Source organism: Oscarella lobularis, chromosome 9 (genome assembly GCF_947507565.1).
Source record: "Oscarella lobularis chromosome 9, ooOscLobu1.1, whole genome shotgun sequence".
Classification (NCBI taxonomy): Eukaryota; Metazoa; Porifera; class Homoscleromorpha; order Homosclerophorida; family Oscarellidae; genus Oscarella; species Oscarella lobularis.
This window is the reverse complement of record NC_089183.1, coordinates 2,864,095-2,887,898: the sequence shown is the minus strand read 5'-3', so window position 1 is coordinate 2,887,898 and position 23,804 is coordinate 2,864,095. Positions and strand designations below refer to the sequence as shown.

The following is a 23,804-nucleotide window of genomic DNA, read 5'->3' as shown; positions in this document are numbered from 1 at the left end:
TCGGGTTATTTAATCCTGAGGCTAGAAAACACCTTTTCGAAGAAAAATTCCACATCTCGCTACTAGAGACGTGAAAAAGACACCTAGTGTAAGAAATGAGCCTCGCGAGAAAGGAATTCAAACATGGCGGACCCTTGCCCTTGGAGTGACAAAATACGCGTTTTGCATGGTGGCCAAATGGTTCTAACGGCAGCAATTCTGCCCGAGTGCCTTTTCCAGTTCTTTCTTTGTTCGTTAGAAGGTTAGAAAACGAGCTGAAGTCGCGATAGTCGCCGATAACGATCGGAGTCTTCCATGAGGCAACTTCGCAACTGAAAACTGCCTTGTGTGGCTCGGTAAGGACATCAGCGAGGAGGAAAAAGCTGGACGAAGAGTTGCGGCGGGTACACGGCGCTTCCTTCAGCAGTTTTTCGCCGTCGAATCGACGAATCGCCGGATCTTGAACGAAGAGAAAGCGCGCTAACGAACTTTTTTGCGCGAGTGCAAAAATGAGCTGCGAAAGCAGGGAAAGAAAGAGAAAGACGTAACTAAAAGGTCGTCGCTTAGTTCGGCCACGTTTTTTTCTTCCGCCATCTTGTCTCGAAGCGTGAAATCTTGCATCATATCATAGCCAAAAATAAATTTGCTGACGAATCATTAGTCAAACCGGTATTCAAAACCGGTTTACAAATTCACGCCTATTCGGTGGAACAAATCAGAGCGCTGGATGAGCCCCACGTGACTCCAACGGACCAATGAGCGCGCTGGGTGGGGCTACGCTGTTCAAAAGCGAAGCGCACAACCGATTTCCTTCAGTTGCGGCTGAGGGTGGATGTTTCGCGGTTCGCTGCGTCTCGTCCTTGAACGGACCGGCTCGGGGGAAGGCAAAAGGCAAGTCTGGATTGGCGGATCAGCGTGGCCCACGGATAATCCGTGCCGGAGCCCGTAGGCAGGGCGAAGGGGGGCTTCGGCCTCGGTACGCGCACTGGGCAAAACGATCGCTTAGGTCTTATTGTTGCCAACAAGCACGAACTGCGCTAGGCTCGAGCGGTTACGGCTTGGAGGGGGTGTTCATTATGGCCTGGTTGCCGGCACTTGTCTCACCCGATGGCACGATTAGACCGACGATGATCCGGCTCAGGTGAAGTCAATTTCGGCATTGCACTGTCTTTCTTGTCGGCCTCTACAAACAGTGGTCGGCCGTTCTCCAACCCCAAAGCCCTGGTTCTTAGCCTTGCGCTTACCAATGTGGTCAGGTATCGTCGCGCCGGGGGACTCGGTATTAGGGACCGACTACTCGTCCAGGCGGATACTGAATGGGGGGGCTGATGAAGTCGCAACTCACCCGAAACTTTTTGGAAGGGAGTCATCGCTTTGCGAAGACTTCCCTGGGCTACGAAGCGTCCGAACCTCCACGCGGTGTAGCCTGGATAGCGCTAATACGGACGCAACAAAAAGGTACGTACAACGATTATTTGGCAGAGACTAATTTTCTCTTTTTTTTAGATGGAAACGCGGCAAGAGGGGCTTGGGAGACGAAAAAACGCGAAGAAACCGAACATCGAACGAGGAGTTTGCATGTTTTTGAACGAATGCATGCCACGTTTTCTTTGTATAAAATAAATTTAGGTAAGACTCATTACGAGTGACGTAGATCTAGTCAGCAAACGCTCATTATGAGCCATCGTGACTCATTGCTCGCGTTACACCCTTTCGAATCGTTCACAAGTCGCGATATTCTGCTTTGGGAATCAGGCCGACGGCGAGAGAAAACGCGACGTCTTCATGGCTGCCGAACTGCACGGAGATCCGCCGCCTATTCCCAACGGAGTGCCAGTGCGAGTCTACAGCATGGAATACTGCCCTTTCGCTCACGTCAGTTTCGCTAGCTAAACCTAAGAGTTCTCGATCGTCGCGCGAGCGTGTTTTTTATAGAAAGTGCGTCTGGCTCTTTCCGTGAAGGGGGTCCCCTTTGACGTCATCAACTGCAATCTGAAGAGAAAGCCCAAGTTTCTCGTCGATGCCAATCCCGACGGATCGGTTCCCGTGCTTTTGCACGACGAAAAGGTCTTGTACGAATCGGAAGCGATCGTCGGTGAGACCCCGGACGGACTCCTGCCTTAGTCGTCTCGTCGCCTCACTTTCGTTTTCCTGCAGAATATGTCGATGAGGCATTTCGAGGAGCCGTTAGGCTCTTTCCGAAAGATCCAGCAGAACGAGCCGGAGCCCGTATCATGATTATCAACTATTCCAACAAGGTGATGAATTTATCTCTGGTATAAAATTATTCTTCTGATAAATTATTGCTCTTTTAGGTTGTTTCAGCTCTGACATCATGCGTGAGAAAGCAGACGGATGAGACCTTTGCTAATCTCAATGAGCAGCTCGAGAAATTTGTAGAAAATCCGCTCAAAAAGCTCGGCACTCCCTACTTCGGTGGTGAACAAGTCAACGCCGTCGACGTGTGTCTTTGGCCGCATCTGGAGCGCATTGACGCGGCAACAAGCGTCGGAGGCTTTCCTCCCCTACCTGCAGATCGACTCCCACTTTTGCTTGCCTATATTGCAAGAATGAAGGAAACTGCTGGTATCAAGGAGCTAGTTCATCCGCCAGAAGATCACACTCACGTTCGTCAGTCAGCTATTGCAGGAGATACAGACTATAATTATCGCTCAAAATATCCCATCTATGCTGCTTAGAGAGAGAGAGAGCAGGAAACGGAAAGACATTACTCTCTGTACTTGTGAGATCTTTGCTGTTTTAGTTGTCTGTTTTTGAAATATATAGGAATAAAGCAAAAAAAACAAAACGAACACTTCTTAGCTTGAGTGACAACTGGTAGCACAGAGCCAAGGGACTAAACTACAACGAATACAGATATCATATGCGAGCACATCAAAGGCGTTCCGCGTGGCTAACCGGAAATTCCTCCGGCAACCCCCGCTCCGTCTAATCGAAATCAAAAGCGTCGTCGTCATCGTCTGGCTCCGACTCGTCGCCAGTATTGTAAACGGTCAACCTTCCTTCCCTTTCCTTCTTTTTCAATTCCGACGGTACGTAGTATTCGGAAATATGGGGCTGATTGTCGCGAACGTAAAGCCGACGAATGCTATCACGTAAGTACTTTTTTGGTGGCGCCGGAGCGGCCACGATGCCCCCGTAATAACCTCCACCGCCGTGACCGTGGTAAACAGGACGTGAAGATGCCGCTGACCTGGAGCGATGCTTCACGAGGCTATCGAGTCCTTCGTGAGCGAGTTTGTTCCCGCCAACGCGCAGCACTTTCAACTTGTCCAACTTCCACATATTTGACGGTAACTGCTCGAGGTAATTTTCGAACAGGGTCAGGATGCGCAACTTGGTGAGATCGCATATGGAATCGGGCACCGCGCGAAGGCAGTTGTCGTGGAGACGGAGACGGTGAAGGGTGGTGAGAGTGCCAATAGCGTCCGGAATAAAGGCGACGTCGCAGCTGTTCAGATCGAGTGTGACGAGATGGCGAATGGCGTGGACTTCGGCCAGCCAGTTCCACCCCTTCTTTTGTAAGTGAGTGCTACTAAGATCGACTTTGACGCCTTCTATTCGACGACGCTTGTCTTTGACTACTTTCACGGCTCGCAAATCCTCCTCTACTTTGAATACGCGAACAGCTTCCACCATTATCTCACTCGATCGGGATGTAGAAGAGTCGACAGGTCGAGCACGAATGACGCAAGCGTCCAACGGGTCCCACGATACCCACTCATTTTTTTAACGCCCCCGAGCTTTCGGTCAAAAGAGGCCGGTGTCGTTTCCCGGGAGAACAATGAAGGACCCCTCCCCAAACGCACGAGTACACACGCACACACATTATTATCGATCTTTCGGATCAATATTATTAGGACGTGCCGGCGTTACTCTCCGCGTCTCCTACCTTCGCTCCGCGAAAGAGTTTCAAAATGGGATCTAAGCGATGGTGATGTCCGTCGCGGTGGGAACTGGTTCGACTCTGCACCCTCGACATCTCCGATCGTCGACTCAGCATCGACGCTCGACGACTGTGATACGACAGGTGACTCGCGTACGAAAATCGTCGACCGTACGACAAACGACGCGAATAGGAGAACCGGCGACCGCCGTACGAGTATCGACGATCGAACGGATTCTCCGGCACAGTCGACGACGTCGATCGCTCCTTCTGCGTCATACGAAAATCGGTTCGCGGTATGACGAGAAGTTTCGGTGGCGGCGGCTCTCGCTCTCCCCCGCCCCCGCCCCCGCCCCCGCCCTTGGATTTAAAAATGACGAATTTCGAGCCGTTGGGGATGATCGCCGGCGCGGTGATCGTCTCGCGACTGGGCAGGCAGAGAACGCTGCCGTTGATGAGAATGATCTCCTTCATCGTTTCGTCGACGGTGAACGTTTCCGAATCGGTCGTGTCGTCGACGTCGGCGACGTAGGCCCATTCGCAGAAGAAACGGAGTTCTTGAGTAGATAAGTCCTATATATACGCTGATGCCCCATATAGACGATCCCCAGTCTTTTACCTGATAGTCCGGTTGATGGATCAGCATCGTGTGAGCGATTCTCACTCCGCACACTCGCCAGAGATGATCTTCGATGAACGGATAGTCGTCCATGACGGCGCGTATGTCCTCGCTTTTGATGAAGAACGCCTACGAAAACGCATCCTTCTACGATTCCCACGGCATTTGTCGCCCCTCACCTGGACGGGGGTCTCGCACACGACGGTCGCGTTTCTCGGCAAATCGGTTAGCAACGCCATTTCGCCCATGACGCTGCCCGATCCGAGATAGTCGGTGCTCGTGTGAACGAGCGCTTTCAACTCGCCAAACGTGCTTTTATTACTCGACGTAATCTATAATATAAACGTTATTGATTCTACGCGATTATATATGTATGTGCCCCTCCTCACCTTCACTAGTCCTGAAACAATCAAATAAATTCCTGTTCCGTCTTCGCCTTCGGCTATGATCGACTGATCTTGCTCGTATTCGACGAGAGTCGCGATTTCGACGATTCGATCCAAAACTTGCTCTTCGGCGTCTTGGAGCCAGGAGATTTGCCGAAGCTGTTTCTCAGGCGGCGACGGATTCATGTACGAGGGAGCGTTCTGCTGTCTCTTCATACCAACTTCAATCAACTAAAAAAATAATTAATTAATTAATTAATTAAAAATTTTATTTTGGTGTTTTGCCTGGTTGAGTCGCTCGCTGTCGCCTTCGTCGAGAAGGCCATCGGATCGCATGTCGTCGACAACTTCCTTACACTGATTCCAAACGGATCGAATTGCGTGACGAGTTTTGACCGATATAGCTATTCCAGGATGCTCCTTGCGCAACATAGCTAAAACATTTAGTAGATCATCAAGAAGGGAAAAATTCGAGTTTTCTCACCAATGCTCTTGGTTACTTCCTGTCGATTTTTGTCGGAAAGAAGCTTGAGTTTGACGGCAGTTTCTCGGTGTTCGACCACTTGGCTGATGTGCTTTCCTACGTCGTCTTCAGCCATGACGAAACCCTTTCCAATGTCGTAGCCGAGGCTCAAGTGACGATTGACGATGTTATCAATAATGTTGAGTAGAAATGGAAAGAAAAACTACATGGAATAATAAGAAAAGGAGGATCCACGCTATTTCTGTCTACCTTAGTCATGCGAAGAATTCGACTGACTCGGAGAATTCTTAGCGCTTTTGCCACGCGTAAAATAGCCGGTTCAAATTTCTTCGACTTGTCTTCTTCTGGAGCTAGTTGATCGATGAGAATGTCGATGACAGCCACGCCGACTATGACGATGTCGAACCAATTCCAAACGGTTTTTCGTATCGGCCAAACGTAATGTACGCGATACCCGATCGCCTATAACGTCCCATTCCCCAAAGAAATAAAACACACAAAAAACAGCGGTTACCTTAAAAATGACTTCGACTAAGTAGATGGTGCAGAACACGTAATTAACGATTTTTAATTTCGCCTTGGCGTCGTCGCTAATCGGCGCCGCCAATTCGACTATGATAACGACGACGTTGACGAGGATGAGTCCGAGAATCGTCCAGTCGAAGGCGGGATGCTTGACGAAGCGATAGACGACCACCTGGCAGGAGAGAAGCGGCGGAGGTATCTCGTCCGCCGGCTGCGACAATCGCTGATGAAGGCCGTGCACGTAGTCACGCTAGAAAAAAAATAAAAATAAATAAAAATAGTGTGTTATCTTATTGGGTCTAAGGAACTAGTCACACTGGTCTTTGTTCTATAGACGTGCATTTATCTAGTAAATGCTTACCAATTTTTTGTATACGGTTGGCACTCTCCACGTGTGTTCCAGATCCTTCAGTCCAATAAGCCTATGCAAAAACGCTCACTCACCCCACCCCCCAAAAATAATTTTTTCCAATCGTCACTTCTCCGAGTCGTCCATCGCCGAATCGGCGACCGCCTGCAGCGTCCGCACCGCTTCCCGACCCAACATCCCGTGAGCGAACTGCTTCCAATAGCTCGTCTTCTCCGCTTTGATGTACCGCAGTCTCGCCTCCTCGGCCATTTCGGCCAACTCCTTCGGCTTCAACGTCGGCGGAATCGTCGTATCGCACGACGGACACTGACTCGTAAAGCCGCCGTTCGCGTCCATGTGATCCTCAATGAACTCGACGTCTTCGGTCTTAAACGGATCCTTGACGTGCGTCGCCGTCTCGACGACCTCCCAATTGGCGTCGCAGAGAAAACGATCCTCTTTGAGGACGGACATGGTGCGCCACGCCGCCTCGCGGATTCGTCGTATCGCCGCGGCGAGCGTCAGACGACGCGCCGTCGACATTTCGCTCATGCCGAGAAGTTTGAGTAGAGGCTTGACGGTCGTCGCGTTGATGATGAGAGTGAAGAGAACGATGCCAGCCGTATGAAACAAAACCTAGGAGAGACTATCGTATGTATACTATAATATTGGTTCTCTTACTTTGTCTCCTATGATTTTTTCGTTGATGCCTTTTTCTCCGGATACGAGTAGCGCTAGGGTGAGACCGACGGCGCCGCGCAGTCCGCCCCAGACCATCACGCAGACGCTCTGGGAGCTCAAGCCGTAGGCGAGATGAGCCATAATCGGAGCCATGAGGCCCAACACGATACCCCTTTTCAAAGAGACGCGTTTAGGAGAAGGATTTTTTTGGCGTTTTAATTACCTTATGACCATGACGCCGAAATAGATGGAGAAGAGGAATATGACGTCGGTCGAGTCGACGTTGCTGAACGCTCGCTCCATGATGACGACTCCGACGAGGATAAAGATCATTGTATTAGCAAGATAGCCCATCATTTCCCAAAACCTTCATATATTAAATAAAAAAATAATTTTGACTATTTATGAAGTCTTACCGATGGAGAAATACTTCTACCTCCGGACTTATGTTCGTCTTTCGGCTATTGATCTCGATTCCCAAGACGACGACGGCGAGAACGCCGGACACATGCAAAAACTTCTCGCCTATGTAAAACGTCACATAGGTGGAAGCGAGCGTGATTGTGATTTCAACGAGGGCGTCGTTGAAGACGTGCGAGAGCCAGAAGACGGACACCTTGCCCATGACGAAGCCAAAAGCCGGCCCACCCAAGACAACACGTACAAAATAGATAGCAATTTGACCAGCTAAAAAGAAATCATTACGTATATATAAGAAGAATTTTTACATACCGCTCCAAGCTTCTCCCGGTATCGACCCGGCTTTGAAGACTTCGAATAGAACGATAGCGGCGCCGTCGTTGAGAAGAGACTCGCCTTCGATCAAAGTACTCAACTGTTTGGAAGCGCCTGAGAGAAAATATCAGTCATAAGTCTCAGAATGAGTGGTATCTACGTAGTACGATACTGTACTAAGGGCGCTCAGGGATCATTAGAGCAGGCCATCATTATCTTAGTAATAGCGTGGTAATGACGTGATGAAAAAATTCTATCTTCCCTTGGACGCTGCCATTGACCACACCATTATTATGCACGAGTAGCGTTCCGTGCGCCTAGACCGCAAGCGTCGCTCGCGCGCAACGAATTGAAGACACTTGCATATCAAAAGTGGGCGTTCCCGCCCAACGCTATGTTATGCGCGAGTGGCGTTCGTTGCGCCTGAACCGCAAGAGTCGCTCGCGCGCAACGAATAGAGACACTTGCATATCGAAAGTGGGCGTTCCCACTAACGCTATGTTATGCGCGAGTGGCGTTCCATGCGCCTGAACCGCAAGAGTCGCTCGCGCGCAACGAGTTGAAGTAATTTTACATGAAATCTCATAGAAAATTCCATGAGTAATTTTTGCTAGTAATAATCTCATAAAAAAATTCCTCACAAGGTCCATGAGTAATTTTACATGAAATCTCAGAAAATCACCCAAAAGGTCCATGAGCAATTCAATTTTACTAGAAGTAATCTCATAGAAAATTACCCACACGGTCCATGAGTAATTTTATTATTAGATGTTTGGGGATCACATAAAAGGCCATCATTATCTAGTTTCATTGTACCTAGTTCTCTTAGCAGAGCGACGACTGCTACCGGATCTGTTGCGCTCAGTATGCACCCAAACATCATTGACGGCATCCATCCCCATCCGTAGGTGAAGATAAATCGTCCGATGAGTCCCGTCAATACGGTGCAGAGTCCGAGTCCCGGTCCGGCGAGCAGGACGACCTGCACGAACGTCTTCTTGAACGTGTGCACGTCCATTGCGAACGCTGATTCGAATATGAGCAGGGGTAGAAATATGAAGAGAATCTGATGTGGATCCATGTGAGCCATCGCCGTGTATTTTCGTAGCGGTTCGAAGACGCGTGCTAGGCCGCCTATAGTCACGCCGAATAGAAGGAGAATGACTGTGTACGGGAGAGGGGTTCGTTTGAAAGCGTGCCTTAGAAGAGCTAAAAGAATTCAATTAAAAATTTGAATATTGGTTTTATTTTTTCCTTGCCTCCGACCGCGAAAGCTACGGATAGTGAAAGTATGACGTGGAGATCATGGTCGACGGAATGACTCGACTGTGCCGTTCCATTGCCACGCGAATCATTCAAAGGCGTAGGCGAGACGCCTTCGGACTCCATGCCTCTCGAGTGACGTAACAAAGGTTGCGGTTTACGCACGTGACCGCCATCACGGAGATTTATGATCTCATTGACGTCGCATGACGTAACAAAGACCAAGGTTCCGGATCGCGTGACTGGAAGTCTAACGCGCGATATAACCGACCGGTGTTCAGTCATTCTCTCGTCTTTCTTCGTCGCGCATGGAAGGTGACGACGGAGAAGTGACGGCGTCCGTCGACGAAACCGTCGAACTACCGGAAGAGAGCGGCGACGAAGATCGCCTGCTGACCGACGAGGAGGAGAGCGAAACTTCGACGATTCCATTCGTCGTGAAACCGTCGATCATCTACACGCTCTGCACGAGCCATTTTCTCTACAAATGGGTGAGAAAGACAGGGAACCACGCCCGTTTATAGCAAAAATGTCTCGCGCTTAGAATATGGGAGCCCCCCCCCATTCCTTTTCCTTACCTCTTTCGAATTCCTACGTAGGGTAATCGTATGTGGGACTACGCGGTGTCCCTGTTTCTCGTCACGATCGACTGCAATTCGCTTCTTCTGCCCGCTATATACGGTCTCGTTCGCGCTTTGACCGTCGTTCTTTTTGGCACGCTTGTTGGCGATTGGGTCGACGCGAATCCGCGACGCAAAGGTGAGATACTTGCGAGACAAAAAGAAAAACCGCGTGTTTTTAGCGCACGTTGATAATTAATTATTAACCTTATGTTTTTTATTTAGTTGTCAGGTTGACGCTTCTTTTGGAGAATGGGCTAATTGCTTTGTCGGCGTGCTCTCTGCTTATTCTCTTGCTGCCTCAGCTGGGTATAACGTCTGGTATTGGTACGGATAACGTTACGGTGAATCGAAATTGGGTTTTTTATCTGTGCTCTACACTGGCTATTTTCATGAGCTCGATATCGAGCTTGGCGACGACTGGTACGGTGATAGCGGTTGAACGCGATTGGGTCGTTGTGATATCGCATAAGGATAAGGATTGCCTAGCAGGTAAGAAAAAGAAACATTTAGTAATGTAAATATCATTAGTGTCAGGCTGTCCAATCTGTCACCTGTCAATAAATCTATCAAATTCCTTAGTCTGTCAAATATGTCACCTGTTAATAAATAGATCAAATCTCTTAGTCTGTCAAATCTGTCACCTGTATCAAATCCCTTAGTCTGTCCAATCTGTCGCCTGTTAATAAATCTATCAAATCCCTTAGTCTGTCAAATATGTCACCTGTCAATAAATCTATCAAATCCCTTAGTCTGTCAAATCTGTCACCTGTTAATAAATCTATCAAATCCCTTCGTCTGTCAAATCTGTCACCTGTCAATAAATCTATCAAATCTCTTAGTCTGTCATATCTGTCTCTGTCAGTTTGTTAGCTATTACAGTAGTCAGTACATATCCTGTCTGTCTGTCCTACCCATATACATAACCTCCTAACTTATCTTTGCTTTAGGATTGAATGCCAAATTGCGACGAATCGACTTATTCTGCAAAATCGTTGCCCCCATCCCCGTCTCCCTACTCATGACGATATCCCTCTGGGGTGGCGCCATCGCCGTCGTCGCCTTCAACGTCGTCGCCTACTTCCTCGAAATCGGCCTCCTCTCGCGCATCTATCGCCTCGTACCCGAACTCGCTCACAAAGAAAAACGCGACGAACCGGAAACGGAATCAAAATCGAAGAGCGCCGTCGAACAACTCGAAGTCGCCGAAAAAGACATCAAAAAGGAAATCGAATCGAAAAAAGGCTGCCTGGCGAAAATGACGAAGAGCTATCGCACTCTGATTCGCGGTTGGAAAACCTATCGAAAACAGAAGGCATTCCGCGCCGGCTTGGGAATGTCTCTCCTCTATATGACCGTACTCGCCTTCGGGGGAATCTTCAACGGCTATCTCGTCACGCAGGGTATGAAATTCTGGGAGATAAGTCTGTTTCAGGGTGCAGCCGCTGCTATGGCCCTTCTCGGAACGTTCGTCTATCCGAGACTGAGACGACGTGTCGGCGTGACGCGAACCGGTTTGCTGGCACTCGCCTTTCAGTTCTCCTGTCTTCTCGTCTGCGCCGCGTCGATTTTCTTGCCGGGTAATTCGCTCGCCGAGGTGAATAACTACGATTCGCAGTGCGGCGGCACGAACGAGGCTACGTGCACGAAAAATTCGACAAATTCGACGAATTTTAACTATACCACCCCGTCGACTTTTCCCACCTTGACGTCTCTAAATTTTTCGTCGACTTTGTCGACAACGTCTTTCAACTTTTCGTCGACGACGTCGTATAATTATTCCACCGTCGCTCCCACTATGAACTCCTCCGATTTATGCGTCAATAAGACGACCCCAGATCGTGGTAATCCTTACTCTCCCTCCATGATTGCCCTTCTCGTCGGTCTCGTTCCGTCGCGGTTCGGCTTGTGGATGTTCGACTTGGCTCTCATGCAGATCTATCAGGAGACGGTGTCGGCGAACGATCGGGGCATCGTTGGCGGCGTCCAATGGGTTCTCAATTATAATTTCGATATGTTGAGGTTCGTTTTGGTTACCGGTCTCAGTAAGCCAAGTCAGTTTCCCTATCTCATGCTCATTTCGGTCGCTTTGGTTGGGTTGGGTTTCGCTCTCTATTCGACGTACGCGAAATCGGTTCGCGGTCATCTGTTTCACTGCAGTATATCGTGTTTTTTCGTCAATCCTGATAAGAGGGAAGAGGAGAAGACAGTATGGCTCTAGACTATAGTTTTTTTTGCATGTCCATGTCCTCCTGATGTTTCTAGAGATAATCAGTATCAGGGGGAAACTCCTATTTTAATTAATAAAAACTGGTTTGTTTTAGAGAGGGGTCTAATACAGTTCAAAAGGAGGCTATGAGTGATCAAACTTTCTAACATTCTTAGACAAAGACATACAGTGAAGATTTTTGGCTTACTACTCTAAAAGACACGTAGAGGTAAAATCAATTTAGTTACCTTGTTGAAGCACACTGATTGACGTAGAGAGGCAGGAGCTAAGAAGCAGCAGTCACTGAACTGTCGTAAGTAACTAACGCTTTCCTTATCTTCGCCAGGTCATTCGATGTTCTCATACAAGTCTTCGGAGAGATCGTCTGTAACTTCACGTAGGACATTACCGTAGCCAGGTGCCAGTGTCATTTTTATATTGTTGTTCTGCGGCACCCCATTGTTCTCGTACATAATTTCAGGGGGTAGATCGGTGGTAACTTGATGTAGGATATTACCGAAGCCAGGTGCCATTGTCATTTTCATATCGTCGTTGCTCTGCGTCTTCTTCAACCGCCGCTCTAAACTGACAAGCCGCTTTTTCATAATGAGGTACAAAATGACCATTCCAATTAAAAGACCCGCGAGAAAGCAGAGAAAACTGATGAGCAGATCTGAAGAAAAAACAGAGCGTAATTAATTTTTTTTCGTATGGACCACGACCGAAGCTTACAGTTTCGATTCACTTCTCCGACGGACTGAAATTCAAAGTCACAATTTCCACCACAAAAATCGTTTGAACAGCTGCACCAGTACCCGTTTACAATGTCCGTGCACGTTCCTCCATTCTGACAGGGAGATGATTGGCATTCGTCGACATCCACTCCACAGTGTGCGCCTGTGTAACCACTTTTGCACAAGCACTGGTAGGAATTGACGCCGTCAATGCACGTGCTATCATGAAGACACGGTTCAGAAGAGCACTCGTCGTAATTGATCTCGCAATGAGTTCCGGTATAACCGTCGACGCAACTGCAATTATACATAGCAATACCTTCAGAACACGTTCCGTTGTTCTGACACGGATGAGAAGTGCATTCGTCTATGTTTGTTTGGCATCGTTCGTTGGTAAAGCCGGGAGCACAAAAGCAGCTGTTAAGACCATCGCCGTCAACACATGTTCCTCCGTTGTAGCACACTGCCAAGTAACATTCGTCAACGTTTTGAACGGTAATAATAACTTCGGCTTCACTGCTGAACTTTGAATCTGAAACGATTACCTTGAGAGTGTACGACGTTCTCCTTTCGTAATCTAAACTGCCGCTCAAGACCAAAACACCAGTAGAACGATTGATAAAGAACTCTTGATACGACGTCTGAAGAGAGTATCGTAGATCGGCCAGTGGTGTATCACGATCTATAGCGGACATGTTTAATACATATGATCCCACGGTGGCGTTCTCCAAAAGGCTTGCGCTGTATTTGTCCGGTTCAAAGTAAGGAGGATTGTCATTTACATCTGTCACTCTCACGTATATCGTCGCTGTACCGGTGCGCGGAAATCGACCATGATCTTCAGCAAATATTTGGAACGCAATTGAAGTTGCTGTCTCATAGTCAAGACGTTGTTCTAGAGAAAGCTCTCCGGTCGTGTCATTGAGAGAAAACGTTGCGTCGGCGCTCCCGCCCACTTTGATGTACGTTACACGACCGTCTTCACCACTATCAGTATCACTAGCGTTAAAGAAAAAAATTACTGTTCCAAGAGACAGATCTTCTGGTAGAACAAAATTGTAAGAAGAGTTGATAAATGTCGGCGTCATCTTGTTCGAATCTCGATAGAGTGCGACTCCTATTTGACTTTGAGAGGGGCCAGAATGGGCGCGCGATGATGCGCAGAACTGGTCGGTACCGAGCGAGCTATAGCGTTCGTCTATGTCATTTTTCAGCGTAAGTTCGCCTGTAGCCGGGTCGACGAAAAGCACGTTCTGAGGATCACTTGATATTTCGTAGGTTAGCGCGGCACCACTCTTCGCAGCTTTTATAAATCCTACTCTGTAACCAGATACGGATCCCGCTTGAACGAAAAAATCGTACGGCGTATTTTGCCACACTATGCCCGACGACGGATTGAAGTGAGAAAACTCTGCAAAGGAAAAAAAGAGTCGTAAGGCATGCAGATGTAACAGATAACAGCATTGACGAAATATACCGTATATTTACCGTCAGGGTTTCGTGAAACACAAGGATCGCTCAGACAGCTCACTGACCCAATGTGCAGAGGTGAAAGAAAAATCAAAACAGAGAAGAGTGTTGCAAGCGCTTGCATCATCGCTAAAAAGCAATAGCTCCAAGGAAATATATGTGCGTTGGATAGACGTACTATAAAAAAATTAGAGCTATCGATCGGTATGCTCAACGTCACCGAAAAACAAAGTCCCATTCCTATACGCGTGCTGCTTCGTCGTAACAGTACTGGGTCAGAGTCTACGCTGTCTACTTAGCCAAAAGGGCCAGAGGGCGTACCTGATCTAACCTTCCCTCTATCTCCCTCCCCCTACGATAGGCGAGCAAAACCTAACAAGCCCGGCGGCAATTTGGCTGCATTTGTAGCCTCACCTTTCCTCTTTCAACGCTTCAACCGCCTTTGTCGAAAGCAATCGCGGTTTCTTAAATTCTTATGGAGGAAGTGCGCTATATAAGGAGTGGTATCACAGAACACACGGAACCAACTTATAACCCAATTACGGTGGTGAGGATATTCCATGCAAAGTGAGCTGACAGACGTAGAAGCAGCAGCTAAGAAGTTAGCGCTTTCCTTATTAGTTAACATCGGCAGGTAAGTCTGGGATCTCGTACACTTCGTCGGTGAGATCGGCGGTAAACTGTTGTAGGAAAAGTGGTTGTAGGAAAGGTGGTTGTAGAAATGGTCTGTAGCCCGGTGCCACTGTCATTTTTGTATGGTCGCTGTGCGTCTTCGCCCTCAACCGCTCCTCTAACCTGACAAGCTGCTTTTTTATCATCCGGTACGGAATAGCCATTCCAAGTATTCCAATTAGAAGACCCCCCAGAAAACAGAGAAAAGCGATGAGCAGATCTACATAAAGACAGCTTAAGTTAGTCGTGCGGACTTGCGACAAAAGCTTACAGTTTCTATTCACTTCTCCAACGGATTCAAACCCTAGGTCAACGTCACGATTTCCCCCAGAGCAGTTGCACTGGTACCCGTTTACAATATCTGTGCCCGTTTCTCCATATTGACAGGGAGACGATTGGATATCCACTTCACACTGTGCACCTGTGTAACCAACTCCGCACAAGCACTGATAGAAATCGACGCCATCAACGCACGTACTATTGTGAAGACACGGTTCAGAAGAGCACTCGTCGTAATTGGTCTCGCAATGGAGCCCAGTGTGCCCATCAGCACAGAAGCACGTGTAGTGATTGACTTCGTCTAAACAGGTGGCGCCGTGCCGACAAGGTTCGCTGAGACACTCGTCAATGTTCCTCTCGCAATGAATTCCGGTATAACCGTCGAGGCAACTACAGTTATATCCAGCAATACCATCGGCACATTTTCCTTGGTTCATGCAAGGCATCGATGAGCATTCGTCGATGTTCGTGGCACACGTTACACCTGTGAAACCGGTTGGGCATTCGCAGACGTAACCGTTTACTATGTCCGTGCACATTCTGTCATTTTGACAAGGCGACGGTTCGCATTCGTCGACGTCTGTCTGGCAATACGAGCCTGTGAAACCGGGATGGCATAAACAAATGAACGACTCAACGCCATCTAAGCATATTCCGCTGTTCTGACACGGACGAGAATTGCATTCATCAAAGTTCGTTTCGCATCGATCGTCTGTAAAGCCGAGAGCGCATAAGCACGTGTAAGTAGAATGCCCTTCAACGCACGTGCCTCCGTTGTAGCACGTTGCCAAACGACATTCGTCAACGTTTCGAATGGTAATAAAGACTGAGGTGTGATTGTCGAATTTTGAATCTGTGACGATTACCGTGACAGCGTACGACTTTCTCGTTTCGTAATCCAGACTGTGGTTTACGAACAATATACCGGTAAAAGAATCGATATAGAACTCTTGATTTGAATTTTGAAGAGAGTAGATTAGGCGAACGTTCAATCCAGTATCACGATCTGTAGCGGACATAGTTAGTATAGATGATCCCACAGTAGAGTTCTCCAAAACACTTGTGCTGTATGTGGGTTGCGCAAAGTAAGGAGCATTGTCATTCACGTCTGTCACTCTCACGTGTATCGTTGCTGAACCGGAGCGCGGAATTCGACCATTATCTGTAGCTAATAGTAGTAACGAAATAGCCTTCGCAGTCTCATAGTCAAGACGTTGCGCTAGAGAAAGTTCTCCAGACGTGGCATTGAGAGAAAAGATTCTATCGGCGTTTCCGCTCGTTATTCTGTAGGTCAACCGACCGTCTTCACCCGTATCCACGTCACTAGCACCGACGCGAAAGACTACTGTTCCAAGAGACTGATCTTCTGGTAGAACAAGGTTATATGAAGAGTTGGTAAATGTCGGCGCATTCTGGTTTGTATCTCGATAGAGTCCAACTCCTATTTGACTTTGAGAGGAGCCAGAGAAGGCGAAAAATGATGTGCAGAACTGGTTGGTACCAAGCGCTGCCTGGCGTTCGTCTATGTCATTTTTTAACGTAAGTTCGCCTGTAACATTGACAACAACGAACAAGTTCTGAGGATCACTTGCTATAGTGTAGAATATTGTTGCACCAGACTTCACAGCTTTAATATATCCTACGCTGAAACCAGCTTTGGCCTCCGCCTGAACACCAAAGTTGTACGGTGTATTTAGCCACGTTATGCCAGACGACGGATTGTAGTTAGCAAAATCTATAAAGGAAAAAAGAGTCGTGAGGCATATGTGGTTACGATGTAACAGAATGCTTAGTCGAGCCTGTGAGATAGTGTAACTTTGATAATATGCAGCATCGGCGATACAACGACGGCGAAATAACAATTTACCTTCAGGGTTTCGCGTAGCACAAGGATCGCTCTCACAGCTCACTGATCCGATGTGCAGAGGTGAAAGAAAAAACAAAACAGAGAAGAGTGTCATAAGCGCTTGCGTCATTGCTAAAAAAGCTCCAAGGAAATACACATATACAATACCCGTGAGCAAGCCCTACCATAAGTTAGGGCTAAAGTATCTCTACTAGTAGTAGCTTGGAGGCGGATTTGTTTTATCCTTGGTAACATCCCAAAGTAAAAAAGCAATCGAAAACTCTTGTAACCTCACTTATCCAATACCGCTTACAGGTAAAAAATTGGATAGACGTACTGTACTGCAATGAGGTTACAGTAATTAGAGATTTCGATTGGTATGCTCAATGGCACCAAAAAGAAAAAAAAACAAATCTATTCCTGTACGCACGCGGCTTCCGTGTTCTACGTACTGGGTCCTAGAATTATTTTAGTCTACTGAGCCAAAAGGGCCAGAGGGCGTACCCGAGACGATTTGATACCATCCGAACTAACCTCCCCCCACCCTCCTCCCACAGTTTCAACGCTCCCTCAATAACGGGGTCCGAAAGGGTCTTGTCGCTCGCCAATACGCGCAAGGCCTTACTACTGTAATCCCCACCTCCGTCATCTACTACTATATAGCCTCGTTGCAAGGTCAAGCTCGGCGGAAATTTTTGGCTGCATATGTAGCCTCACCTTTCATCTTTTCAACGCCTCAATCGCTTTTGCCGCCGATTTACTTATTTCGAAGACAATTGCGGTTTCTTAAATTCTTATGGAGGAAGTGCGCTACGAGGGGAGGCTTTTATACATGCAGGGCTCGAAGAGCAAGGGTACCGGCATGACAACGTAATCGATCGCCTCGGCGGGGGCAGGACATAGGAAGACTTAATTAAGGCTTCATTGTATACGCAAAGGGATTCTCTAAACTACAGTATCTACGGCAAAGCCATGTAGAAGCAGAAGCGGCAGCAATGCAAGTACAATTTCCGCTGATGGAAAAAGAAGAAGAAGAAGAAACATCAACTGTATTTATAACGTCGTACAGTACCTGTTACGTGTCGGCACTTTCCCTAGTAGCGTCGACGGGGTTGTGAACGACGTCGTAAGAGTCGTCAGGCTTGCTTAGCGATTGTAGGAAGCTGGCGTATCCCGGTGTCAGTTTCATATTGACGCTCTGCGATTTTAGGCGCTGACGAACTTTGTCGAGTTTCTTTCTCATAACGCCGTACACGATGAACATTCCGATTATTCCGAGGAGGAGACCTCCAAGGAAACACAGTAGCGCGATAATCAGATCTGCGAATAAATTTCCTTTATGAATCGACACCATAGCAACAGACAAAAAACTTACAGTTTCTATTCACGTTGTTGCACGATTCAAAAGCTTCAAAAGACGACGCGTTATTTCAATTAAATTAAAATTAAAATATCTTGTTGCATTACCTTTTTTAGAAACGTCAACAGTCGCAGTAGAAGGTCCTTCGTACGACGTTCCATTGAACTGGTACAAGGCAAGCAGGGAAAACGAATACGCACTTTCTCCAGTCGACACTTGTATGACACCAGCACATCGATGTTTATCAAAATCGGTGTACGACGGCACTACCCTATTGTCTTCAATCTTGTTGTAGTACACTCTGTACCGACTCAAGTCACTCGCATCGACAATCGGTTCCCAATTGACGTAAACCGACGTTGAATTGATGACGATGACGTCAAATCCGTTAGGAGGAGCGTACGTGGCCTGGCCACTATTTAAGTCGATTTGACAGTTCTGCCCGGCAAAACCTGGACTGCATTCGCACAAGTATCCGTTGACGATATCGATGCAATTTCCTTGAAACTGACAAGGAACGGCTTGGCATTCGTCGATATCGATCTCGCATTGGTATCCGGTGAACCCCGGCGAACACGAGCAAGTGTAAGAGTCAATCAGATTGCGGCATATTCCGCAATGTTGGCAAGGATCTGAGAGGCATTCATCGACATCCAACTCGCAATTTTTACCATAGTAACCCTTCGGGCACGAGCACTCGTAATTGGCTACCAAATCTATACAAGTCCCGCTGTTCTTGCAGAGACTATCAGAGCAGTCATCTATGTTCGTTTCGCAGTGTAATCCGGTGAAGCCGTCTCGACATAAACAGTAGTAAGAGTCTATGCCGTCTACGCAAGTACCGTTGTGGAAGCACGGAGTCGAATTGCATTCATTAAAATTCGTCTCGCAATTCGAGCCGGTGAAGCCCGGAGCACACGTGCACCGATACTGTCCTAGAGCGTCGAGACACGTGCCGTTGTGACGACAAGGATTGCTCTGGCATTCGTCGATTTCTGACTCACACAGGACTCCCGTGTAGCCGGTCTCGCACATGCAATAGTACGTATTTATACCGTCGATGCAGGTGCCGTTGTGAAAGCACGAAGTCGAATTGCATTCGTCGAAATTCGTCTCGCAATCGAAACCGACGTATCCGGCTGAGCAATTGCATACGTAGTGGTTTACCATGTCAGAGCAGGTCGCATTGTTCTGACAGGGATCGCTCAGGCATTCGTCTATATCTGTCTCGCAAAATAGTCCAGTGTACCCATCATGACAGAGGCAGTCGTAGGAATTTATTTCATCTACGCAAGTGCCGTTGTGAAGGCAGGGATTCGAACCGCACTCGTCGATGTCAATCTCGCAATGAAGACCGGTGTACCCGGGAGCACAGGTACACACGTAGTGATCAATTTTATCCGAACAAGTCCCGTTATGTTGACAGGGATTACTCTGGCATTCGTCGATTTCCAACTCGCATTGTAGCCCAGTGTATCCGTCACTGCACGAGCAGTGGTAAGAGTCTACGTCGTCTATGCACGTGCTCTTATGTTGGCAGGGATTTGAAGCGCACTCATCAAAGTTCGTCTCGCAGTGAACATCGGTGTATCCAGGAGCACAGGTGCAAAGATAATAGTTAATGTTATCAGAACACGTTGCGTTGTTCTGACAGGGATTGCTCTGGCATTCGTCGATATCTGACTCGCATTGTAATCCGGTGTAACCGTCTCGACACAGGCAACTGTGGGAATTGATTTCATCGACGCAGGTGGCGTTGTGAAGACAGGGTCTCGACTCGCACTCATCGAAATTCGTTTCGCAGTTACTTCCAGTGTATCCAGGAGTGCACGTGCATAAATAATGATTGACGTTGTCAGAGCAGGTTCCGGCGTGTTGACAGGGATCACTCTCTGGCATTCATCAACGTCAGTTTCGCATAGGATTCCCGTGTAGCCATCTCGACATAGACAGCGGTAGGAGTTCACGTCATCTACGCACGAGCTCTCGTGAAGACAGGGATTTGAACTGCACTCGTCAATGTTCGTCTCGCAGTGAAGGCAGGGTCGTGACTCGTACTCGTTGATGTTCGTCTCGCAGTGAATTCCGGTGTATCCATCGACGCAATTGCAATCATACGTGGCTATGCCATCAACGCAACTGCCTTGGTTCATGCAGGGCATTGATGAGCATTCGTCAATATTCGCGGCACAGTTTTCTCCCGTGAAACCAGGAGAGCACGTGCAGTCATAACCATTTACGATGTCCGTGCACGTTCCTCCATTCTGACAAGGCGATGACTCGCACTCATTGACGTCTGTTTGGCAATACAAGCCAGTGAATCCAGGATCGCATGAGCAGGTATACCCGTTCACACTGTCTACGCATTTTCCCTTGTTCTGACACGGAAACGAACTGCATTCATCAATGTCTGTTTCGCAATTCTCGCCTGTATAGCCAGGAGCGCACACGCACGTGTAACTGGCGTCGCCTTCGACACACGTTCCTCCGTTGTGGCATGTCGCCAAATGGCATTCGTCTACGTTTATGACTGTAATAAAGACTGACGCTTGACTGCTGTGTTTTGAATCTGTGACGTTTACTCTGACAATATACGACCTTTTCCTTTCGTAATCTAAACTCTGGCTCAGGAGCAGAACACCAGAGACAGAGTTGATAGAGAACTCTGGTATCATAGTTTGAAGAGAGTACGTCAGGATGGCGTTAGATCCACTATCAGCGTCTCTAGCAGACACAGCGAGTATTTCTGATCCCACAGTTGCGTTTTCCAGTACAGTTACGCTGTACGTTGGCTGTAGAAAGTAGGGTGCATTGTCATTTACGTCAGTCACTGTCACGTTTATTGTTGCTGTACCGGAGCGCGGAGTTCGACCGTTATCAGTAGCTGATATCGATAACATGAACGTCTTTCTTTTCTCATAGTCAAGATGTTTTCTGAGAGAAAGTTGTCCAGACGTGGCATTAAGAGAAAAGGTTTCATTGACGTTTCCACTTGTTATGTTGTAGGTTAATTGACCGTCTTCACCTGTATCCGTGTCATTGGCGATGACGTCAAAGACTATCGTGTTCAGAGACTGATCTTCTGGTAGAGCAAGACTGTACGTAGATCTCGTAAAGTTCGGCGTATTCAGATTCGTATCAACGGCTCGATAGAGTCCAACTCCTATTTGACTTTGGGAGGGGCCAGAAAAGGCAAAAAACGATGCACAGAACTGGTTGGTACCTAAAGCTGCCTGGCGCTCATCAATGTCGTTTTGTAACGTAAGCTCGCCCGTAGTAAAATCAATAACAAACAAGTCTTGAGGATCACTTGCTATTGTGTAGAATAACGTTGCACCAGACTTCTCAGCTTTAACAAATCCTACGATGAAACCAGATTTGGTTCCGGGTGGAACATCAAAGTTGTACGGTGTATTTAGCCAGGCTATTCCAGACGATGGATCGTAGCCAGCAAAATCTGAAAAGGAAAAGAGGCGTGGCACACGACTACCACACGATCGAGTCTCTCTCTATGTAACAGAGTGCTATAGCCTGTACGGTAACGCATTCCAAAGTTAAAAACAGCAATATTAATGCTGCGTGTGACCCTAGCATGATAATTAACGAAGACCGTTACCTTCTGGATTTCGTGATACGCAAGGATCGCTCTGTCCATTCACTGACCCGATGGGTAAGGATGAGTAGAAAATCACAAGAAGGGAGAGAGCCGTCAGCGCGTGTGCCATAGCCGGAAAAACAAATAGCTCCGAGCAAGTAGTTCGAACGCGGCTACTCCTCAGAGTTGCGAAGGGTGAAAGGGCGTTGGGCGTTTAGAGCGCTTAATTCGCGCGCAAAAATTGTGACCACGCCTACTCAAAATAGTGCAAACGTACGGACTAATTGAACGTAACGCGAGTGTATACCACCTTATTCAACCTAAAAATGGTAAAAATGGTAAAAATTGTCCTTCGTCAAACGATTTTTTGGCAGGCGTGAGAAACGCGTTGGGCGGGCGTGAGTGCGTGAGACAACTAGCTGAGGCGTGAGACTCACGCCTTAGGCGTGAGACTTGGTAGGTCCTCGTCTGCACCCTACGATCTCACGCGACGTCACGTGAGACGAACGAATAAATTTCTCCGTTTGCACGGGTTTGGAGTCTTCTCGCTTTGGCTGCAGATTTGGCTTGTCATAGTGAGGAAGACGTTAGACACTGGAATATGCTGCAGATCGGTTGGAAAACCAGGAGAGAGCCGTCGAGGTCAAGGAGAGCGAAACAGGTAGATCCCGCAATTTATTCGTCCAGTGTCGAAAAGATCGATTAGACGCATCGGCGAGTCCCATGAACCCTCGAATGAGCAAGGATCCTCAAAAGGGACCCCTGGTTCCGAAGAGCTCGTCGTACCCTCGAATACGGACATCTAAGTCGTTTCAGTCGTGCCACTGCTAAGCTGACGACCGCCAACGAACGATCGAAACGGATTCGCAACAGCGCCCTCATTGTTGTTTGTCGTTGTCTGCGTGCGTCACGCACTGACGCCACGAAGTGACGCAAGGTCGCTATGCCAACAGGTGTACGGTTATTTATCATATCGCTTCTTTAGCACCCAAAGGGCGCCAACAAAGTGCAAGGATGCCCCACCTCGAGCAACCCGTATAGCAAGAAGAGATTAGCATGGAAGCTATCTATTCAGCGTCACTAGACCGTGCGTCATTGCACAGTCCAATTCTCCATAAAAAATAATTATTGGCTTCATACTAGGAGACGCGTCCCTATCGCTTCAACTGGAATCAGATCAGAAGAGCATCTACGGCGACGGCAGCGAAACGGACTCCTTACTCGGCGAAAGAAAAGAGAAAGTCGTCGTAAAAGCATCGATCGTGTATACGCTCTGCCTGAGTCACTTTCTATACAAATGGGTGAGAAAACAGGTCACGGGCGACGCCGTGTGCAGAGAGGTCTAATGAGAGCGTGTGCAGAACTGCCGCATGTGGGAGTACTCCGTTTCCATATATCTCGTAACGATCGACTGCAATTCGTTGCTTCTACCGGCCATATACGGATTCGTGCGAGCGTTCACCGTCGTCTCCTTGGGAACGCTCGTCGGCGTAGAACTGAGCACTATTAATAATATGGAGCACGTGTAGTACACGCCGTCGATGATCGCTCTGATCGCCGGTCTCGTGCCGTCTCGCGCGGGCTTGTGGATGTTCGACTGCGCCGTCATGCAGATCTATCGGAAACGGTGTCGACGAAGGATCGCGGTATCGTCGGCGGCGTCCAATGGGTTATTAACTATAATTTCGATATGATACGATGTGCGCTCGTCACCGCTTTTCCGCAGCCGGGCCAGTTCGGATATCTCATTCTCGCTTCCGTCTCGGTGGCCATCGTGGCGTCGATGTTCTACGCGGTGTACACGAAGAAGATTCGAGGGCATCTGCTTCCGTGTCAAGGACGCCGGTATCCAGACTGAGATAGATATACTGTCAGTTCTCTGCACTCCTTTGAATATATCTTTTGCTATTGGCACCGAGTCTAACTCTCTGTCTTTTAGGGTTTAGACGACCGCTAGGATAGATAAAACACGGTCGCGTGCTACGAAATGTCATCAACGTTTAATCGAGATCCCTATTTCTATCTGAACGCAACGCAGAGATCCCTTCCTCTATTCGTCGGCTAAGAGGCGTAACTCGCTTAACTAAGAGT

General features: G+C 48.0%; 7 protein-coding genes across 11 annotated transcripts; 3 read left to right on the top strand and 4 right to left on the bottom strand.

The window, feature by feature from the left end:
- The first annotated feature begins 1,675 nt into the window (after window positions 1-1,675).
- On the top strand, window positions 1,676-2,792 carry LOC136191490 (glutathione S-transferase omega-1-like). The gene is made up of 4 exons (XM_065979837.1): window positions 1,676-1,854; window positions 1,915-2,074; window positions 2,137-2,237; window positions 2,295-2,792. Exons 1-4 carry the CDS (start codon window positions 1,765-1,767, stop codon window positions 2,676-2,678), a joined length of 735 nt encoding a protein of 244 aa, XP_065835909.1. The 5' UTR covers window positions 1,676-1,764; the 3' UTR covers window positions 2,679-2,792.
- A 1,032-nt stretch (window positions 2,793-3,824) lies between these two features.
- Window positions 3,825-9,710, bottom strand: LOC136191486 (sperm-specific sodium:proton exchanger-like). The gene is made up of 16 exons (XM_065979828.1): window positions 8,925-9,710; window positions 8,482-8,874; window positions 7,663-7,779; window positions 7,347-7,617; window positions 7,154-7,297; window positions 6,931-7,102; window positions 6,380-6,885; window positions 6,262-6,322; window positions 5,890-6,150; window positions 5,625-5,837; window positions 5,376-5,577; window positions 5,177-5,325; window positions 4,895-5,122; window positions 4,685-4,837; window positions 4,506-4,634; window positions 3,825-4,459 (listed from the first exon to the last, which is right to left on the bottom strand). Exons 1-16 carry the CDS (start codon window positions 9,358-9,360, stop codon window positions 3,857-3,859), a joined length of 4,038 nt encoding a protein of 1,345 aa, XP_065835900.1. The 5' UTR covers window positions 9,361-9,710; the 3' UTR covers window positions 3,825-3,856.
- LOC136191451 (solute carrier family 40 member 1-like) lies at window positions 9,537-11,769 on the top strand. Its single transcript, XM_065979775.1, has 3 exons — window positions 9,537-9,687; window positions 9,774-10,040; window positions 10,499-11,769. The coding sequence occupies exons 1-3, from the start codon at window positions 9,537-9,539 to the stop codon at window positions 11,767-11,769; spliced, it is 1,689 nt and encodes a 562-aa protein (XP_065835847.1).
- A 62-nt stretch (window positions 11,770-11,831) lies between these two features.
- LOC136191489 (uncharacterized) lies at window positions 11,832-14,514 on the bottom strand. 2 transcript variants are annotated; one of them, XM_065979836.1, is made up of 4 exons: window positions 14,376-14,514; window positions 13,980-14,090; window positions 12,490-13,902; window positions 11,832-12,430 (listed from the first exon to the last, which is right to left on the bottom strand). In XM_065979836.1, exons 2-4 carry the CDS (start codon window positions 14,086-14,088, stop codon window positions 12,105-12,107), a joined length of 1,848 nt encoding a protein of 615 aa, XP_065835908.1. In that variant the 5' UTR covers window positions 14,089-14,090; window positions 14,376-14,514; the 3' UTR covers window positions 11,832-12,104. The 2 variants fall into 2 exon arrangements, with proteins under 2 accessions (XP_065835908.1, XP_065835907.1); XM_065979835.1 differs by lacking the exon at window positions 14,376-14,514 and having other exon boundaries at window positions 13,980-14,294.
- LOC136191487 (uncharacterized) lies at window positions 14,387-17,544 on the bottom strand. 3 transcript variants are annotated; one of them, XR_010670842.1, is made up of 5 exons: window positions 16,944-17,028; window positions 16,780-16,890; window positions 14,905-16,647; window positions 14,505-14,853; window positions 14,387-14,450 (listed from the first exon to the last, which is right to left on the bottom strand). XR_010670842.1 is itself a non-coding variant. In XM_065979832.1 (5 exons), exons 3-5 carry the CDS (start codon window positions 16,886-16,888, stop codon window positions 14,579-14,581), a joined length of 2,127 nt encoding a protein of 708 aa, XP_065835904.1. In that variant the 5' UTR covers window positions 16,889-16,890; window positions 16,944-17,002; window positions 17,072-17,193. The 3 variants fall into 3 exon arrangements, 2 of the variants coding, with proteins under 2 accessions (XP_065835904.1, XP_065835901.1); XM_065979832.1 differs by lacking the exon at window positions 14,387-14,450 and adding an exon at window positions 17,072-17,193 and having other exon boundaries at window positions 14,579-14,853; window positions 16,944-17,002; XM_065979829.1 differs by lacking the exons at window positions 14,387-14,450; window positions 16,944-17,028 and adding an exon at window positions 17,476-17,544 and having other exon boundaries at window positions 14,579-14,853.
- A 107-nt stretch (window positions 17,545-17,651) lies between these two features.
- Window positions 17,652-20,156, bottom strand: LOC136191488 (fibropellin-1-like). 2 transcript variants are annotated; one of them, XM_065979834.1, is made up of 4 exons: window positions 18,226-20,156; window positions 18,134-18,166; window positions 17,831-18,078; window positions 17,652-17,771 (listed from the first exon to the last, which is right to left on the bottom strand). In XM_065979834.1, the coding sequence occupies exons 1-3, from the start codon at window positions 20,015-20,017 to the stop codon at window positions 17,834-17,836; spliced, it is 2,070 nt and encodes a 689-aa protein (XP_065835906.1). In that variant the 5' UTR covers window positions 20,018-20,156; the 3' UTR covers window positions 17,652-17,771; window positions 17,831-17,833. The 2 variants fall into 2 exon arrangements, with proteins under 2 accessions (XP_065835906.1, XP_065835905.1); XM_065979833.1 differs by lacking the exon at window positions 17,652-17,771 and having other exon boundaries at window positions 17,820-18,078.
- Window positions 20,157-22,229: 2,073 nt separating this feature from the next.
- Window positions 22,230-23,584, top strand: LOC136191062 (uncharacterized). Its single transcript, XM_065979355.1, has 5 exons — window positions 22,230-22,374; window positions 22,420-22,650; window positions 22,699-22,800; window positions 22,857-23,014; window positions 23,075-23,584. The coding sequence occupies exons 3-5, from the start codon at window positions 22,770-22,772 to the stop codon at window positions 23,240-23,242; spliced, it is 357 nt and encodes a 118-aa protein (XP_065835427.1). The 5' UTR covers window positions 22,230-22,374; window positions 22,420-22,650; window positions 22,699-22,769; the 3' UTR covers window positions 23,243-23,584.
- The last annotated feature ends 220 nt before the right edge of the window (window positions 23,585-23,804 follow it).

Excerpts from the sequence above, each read along its gene's own strand:
- LOC136191490 (XM_065979837.1), top strand. The coding sequence starts at position 1,765 with ATGGCTGCCGAACTGCACGGAGATCCGCCGCCTATTCCCAACGGAGTG. Across the intron at positions 1,855-1,914 it reads AATACTGCCCTTTCGCTCAC|AAAGTGCGTCTGGCTCTTTC; the intron begins GTCAGTTTCGCT and ends TGTTTTTTATAG. Across the intron at positions 2,075-2,136 it reads CGAATCGGAAGCGATCGTCG|AATATGTCGATGAGGCATTT; the intron begins GTGAGACCCCGG and ends GTTTTCCTGCAG.
- LOC136191486 (XM_065979828.1), bottom strand. The coding sequence starts at position 9,360 with ATGGAATCGTCGAAGTTTCGCTCTCCTCCTCGTCGGTCAGCAGGCGAT. Across the intron at positions 7,618-7,662 it reads ACCGGGAGAAGCTTGGAGCG|CTGGTCAAATTGCTATCTAT; the intron begins GTATGTAAAAAT and ends ATTTCTTTTTAG. Across the intron at positions 4,838-4,894 it reads TTGTTTCAGGACTAGTGAAG|ATTACGTCGAGTAATAAAAG; the intron begins GTGAGGAGGGGC and ends TTTATATTATAG.
- LOC136191451 (XM_065979775.1), top strand. The coding sequence starts at position 9,537 with ATGTGGGACTACGCGGTGTCCCTGTTTCTCGTCACGATCGACTGCAAT. Across the intron at positions 9,688-9,773 it reads CGCGAATCCGCGACGCAAAG|TTGTCAGGTTGACGCTTCTT; the intron begins GTGAGATACTTG and ends TTTTTTATTTAG. Across the intron at positions 10,041-10,498 it reads GGATAAGGATTGCCTAGCAG|GATTGAATGCCAAATTGCGA; the intron begins GTAAGAAAAAGA and ends TCTTTGCTTTAG.
- LOC136191489 (XM_065979835.1), bottom strand. The coding sequence starts at position 14,199 with ATGGGACTTTGTTTTTCGGTGACGTTGAGCATACCGATCGATAGCTCT. Across the intron at positions 13,903-13,979 it reads TGTTTCACGAAACCCTGACG|AGTTTTCTCACTTCAATCCG; the intron begins GTAAATATACGG and ends TTTCCTTTGCAG. Across the intron at positions 12,431-12,489 it reads CGGAGAAGTGAATCGAAACT|ATCTGCTCATCAGTTTTCTC; the intron begins GTAAGCTTCGGT and ends TTTTTTCTTCAG.
- LOC136191487 (XM_065979829.1), bottom strand. Across the intron at positions 16,648-16,779 it reads TGCTACGCGAAACCCTGAAG|ATTTTGCTAACTACAATCCG; the intron begins GTAAATTGTTAT and ends TTTCCTTTATAG. Across the intron at positions 14,854-14,904 it reads TGGAGAAGTGAATAGAAACT|ATCTGCTCATCGCTTTTCTC; the intron begins GTAAGCTTTTGT and ends GTCTTTATGTAG.
- LOC136191488 (XM_065979834.1), bottom strand. The coding sequence starts at position 20,017 with ATGCCAGAGAGTGATCCCTGTCAACACGCCGGAACCTGCTCTGACAAC. Across the intron at positions 18,167-18,225 it reads TGTTGACGTTTCTAAAAAAG|CTTTTGAATCGTGCAACAAC; the intron begins GTAATGCAACAA and ends CGTCTTTTGAAG. Across the intron at positions 18,079-18,133 it reads CAACAACGTGAATAGAAACT|ATCTGATTATCGCGCTACTG; the intron begins GTAAGTTTTTTG and ends ATTTATTCGCAG.
- LOC136191062 (XM_065979355.1), top strand. The coding sequence starts at position 22,770 with ATGGAAGCTATCTATTCAGCGTCACTAGACC. Across the intron at positions 22,801-22,856 it reads CTATTCAGCGTCACTAGACC|GAGACGCGTCCCTATCGCTT; the intron begins GTGCGTCATTGC and ends GCTTCATACTAG. Across the intron at positions 23,015-23,074 it reads GTCACTTTCTATACAAATGG|AACTGCCGCATGTGGGAGTA; the intron begins GTGAGAAAACAG and ends GAGCGTGTGCAG.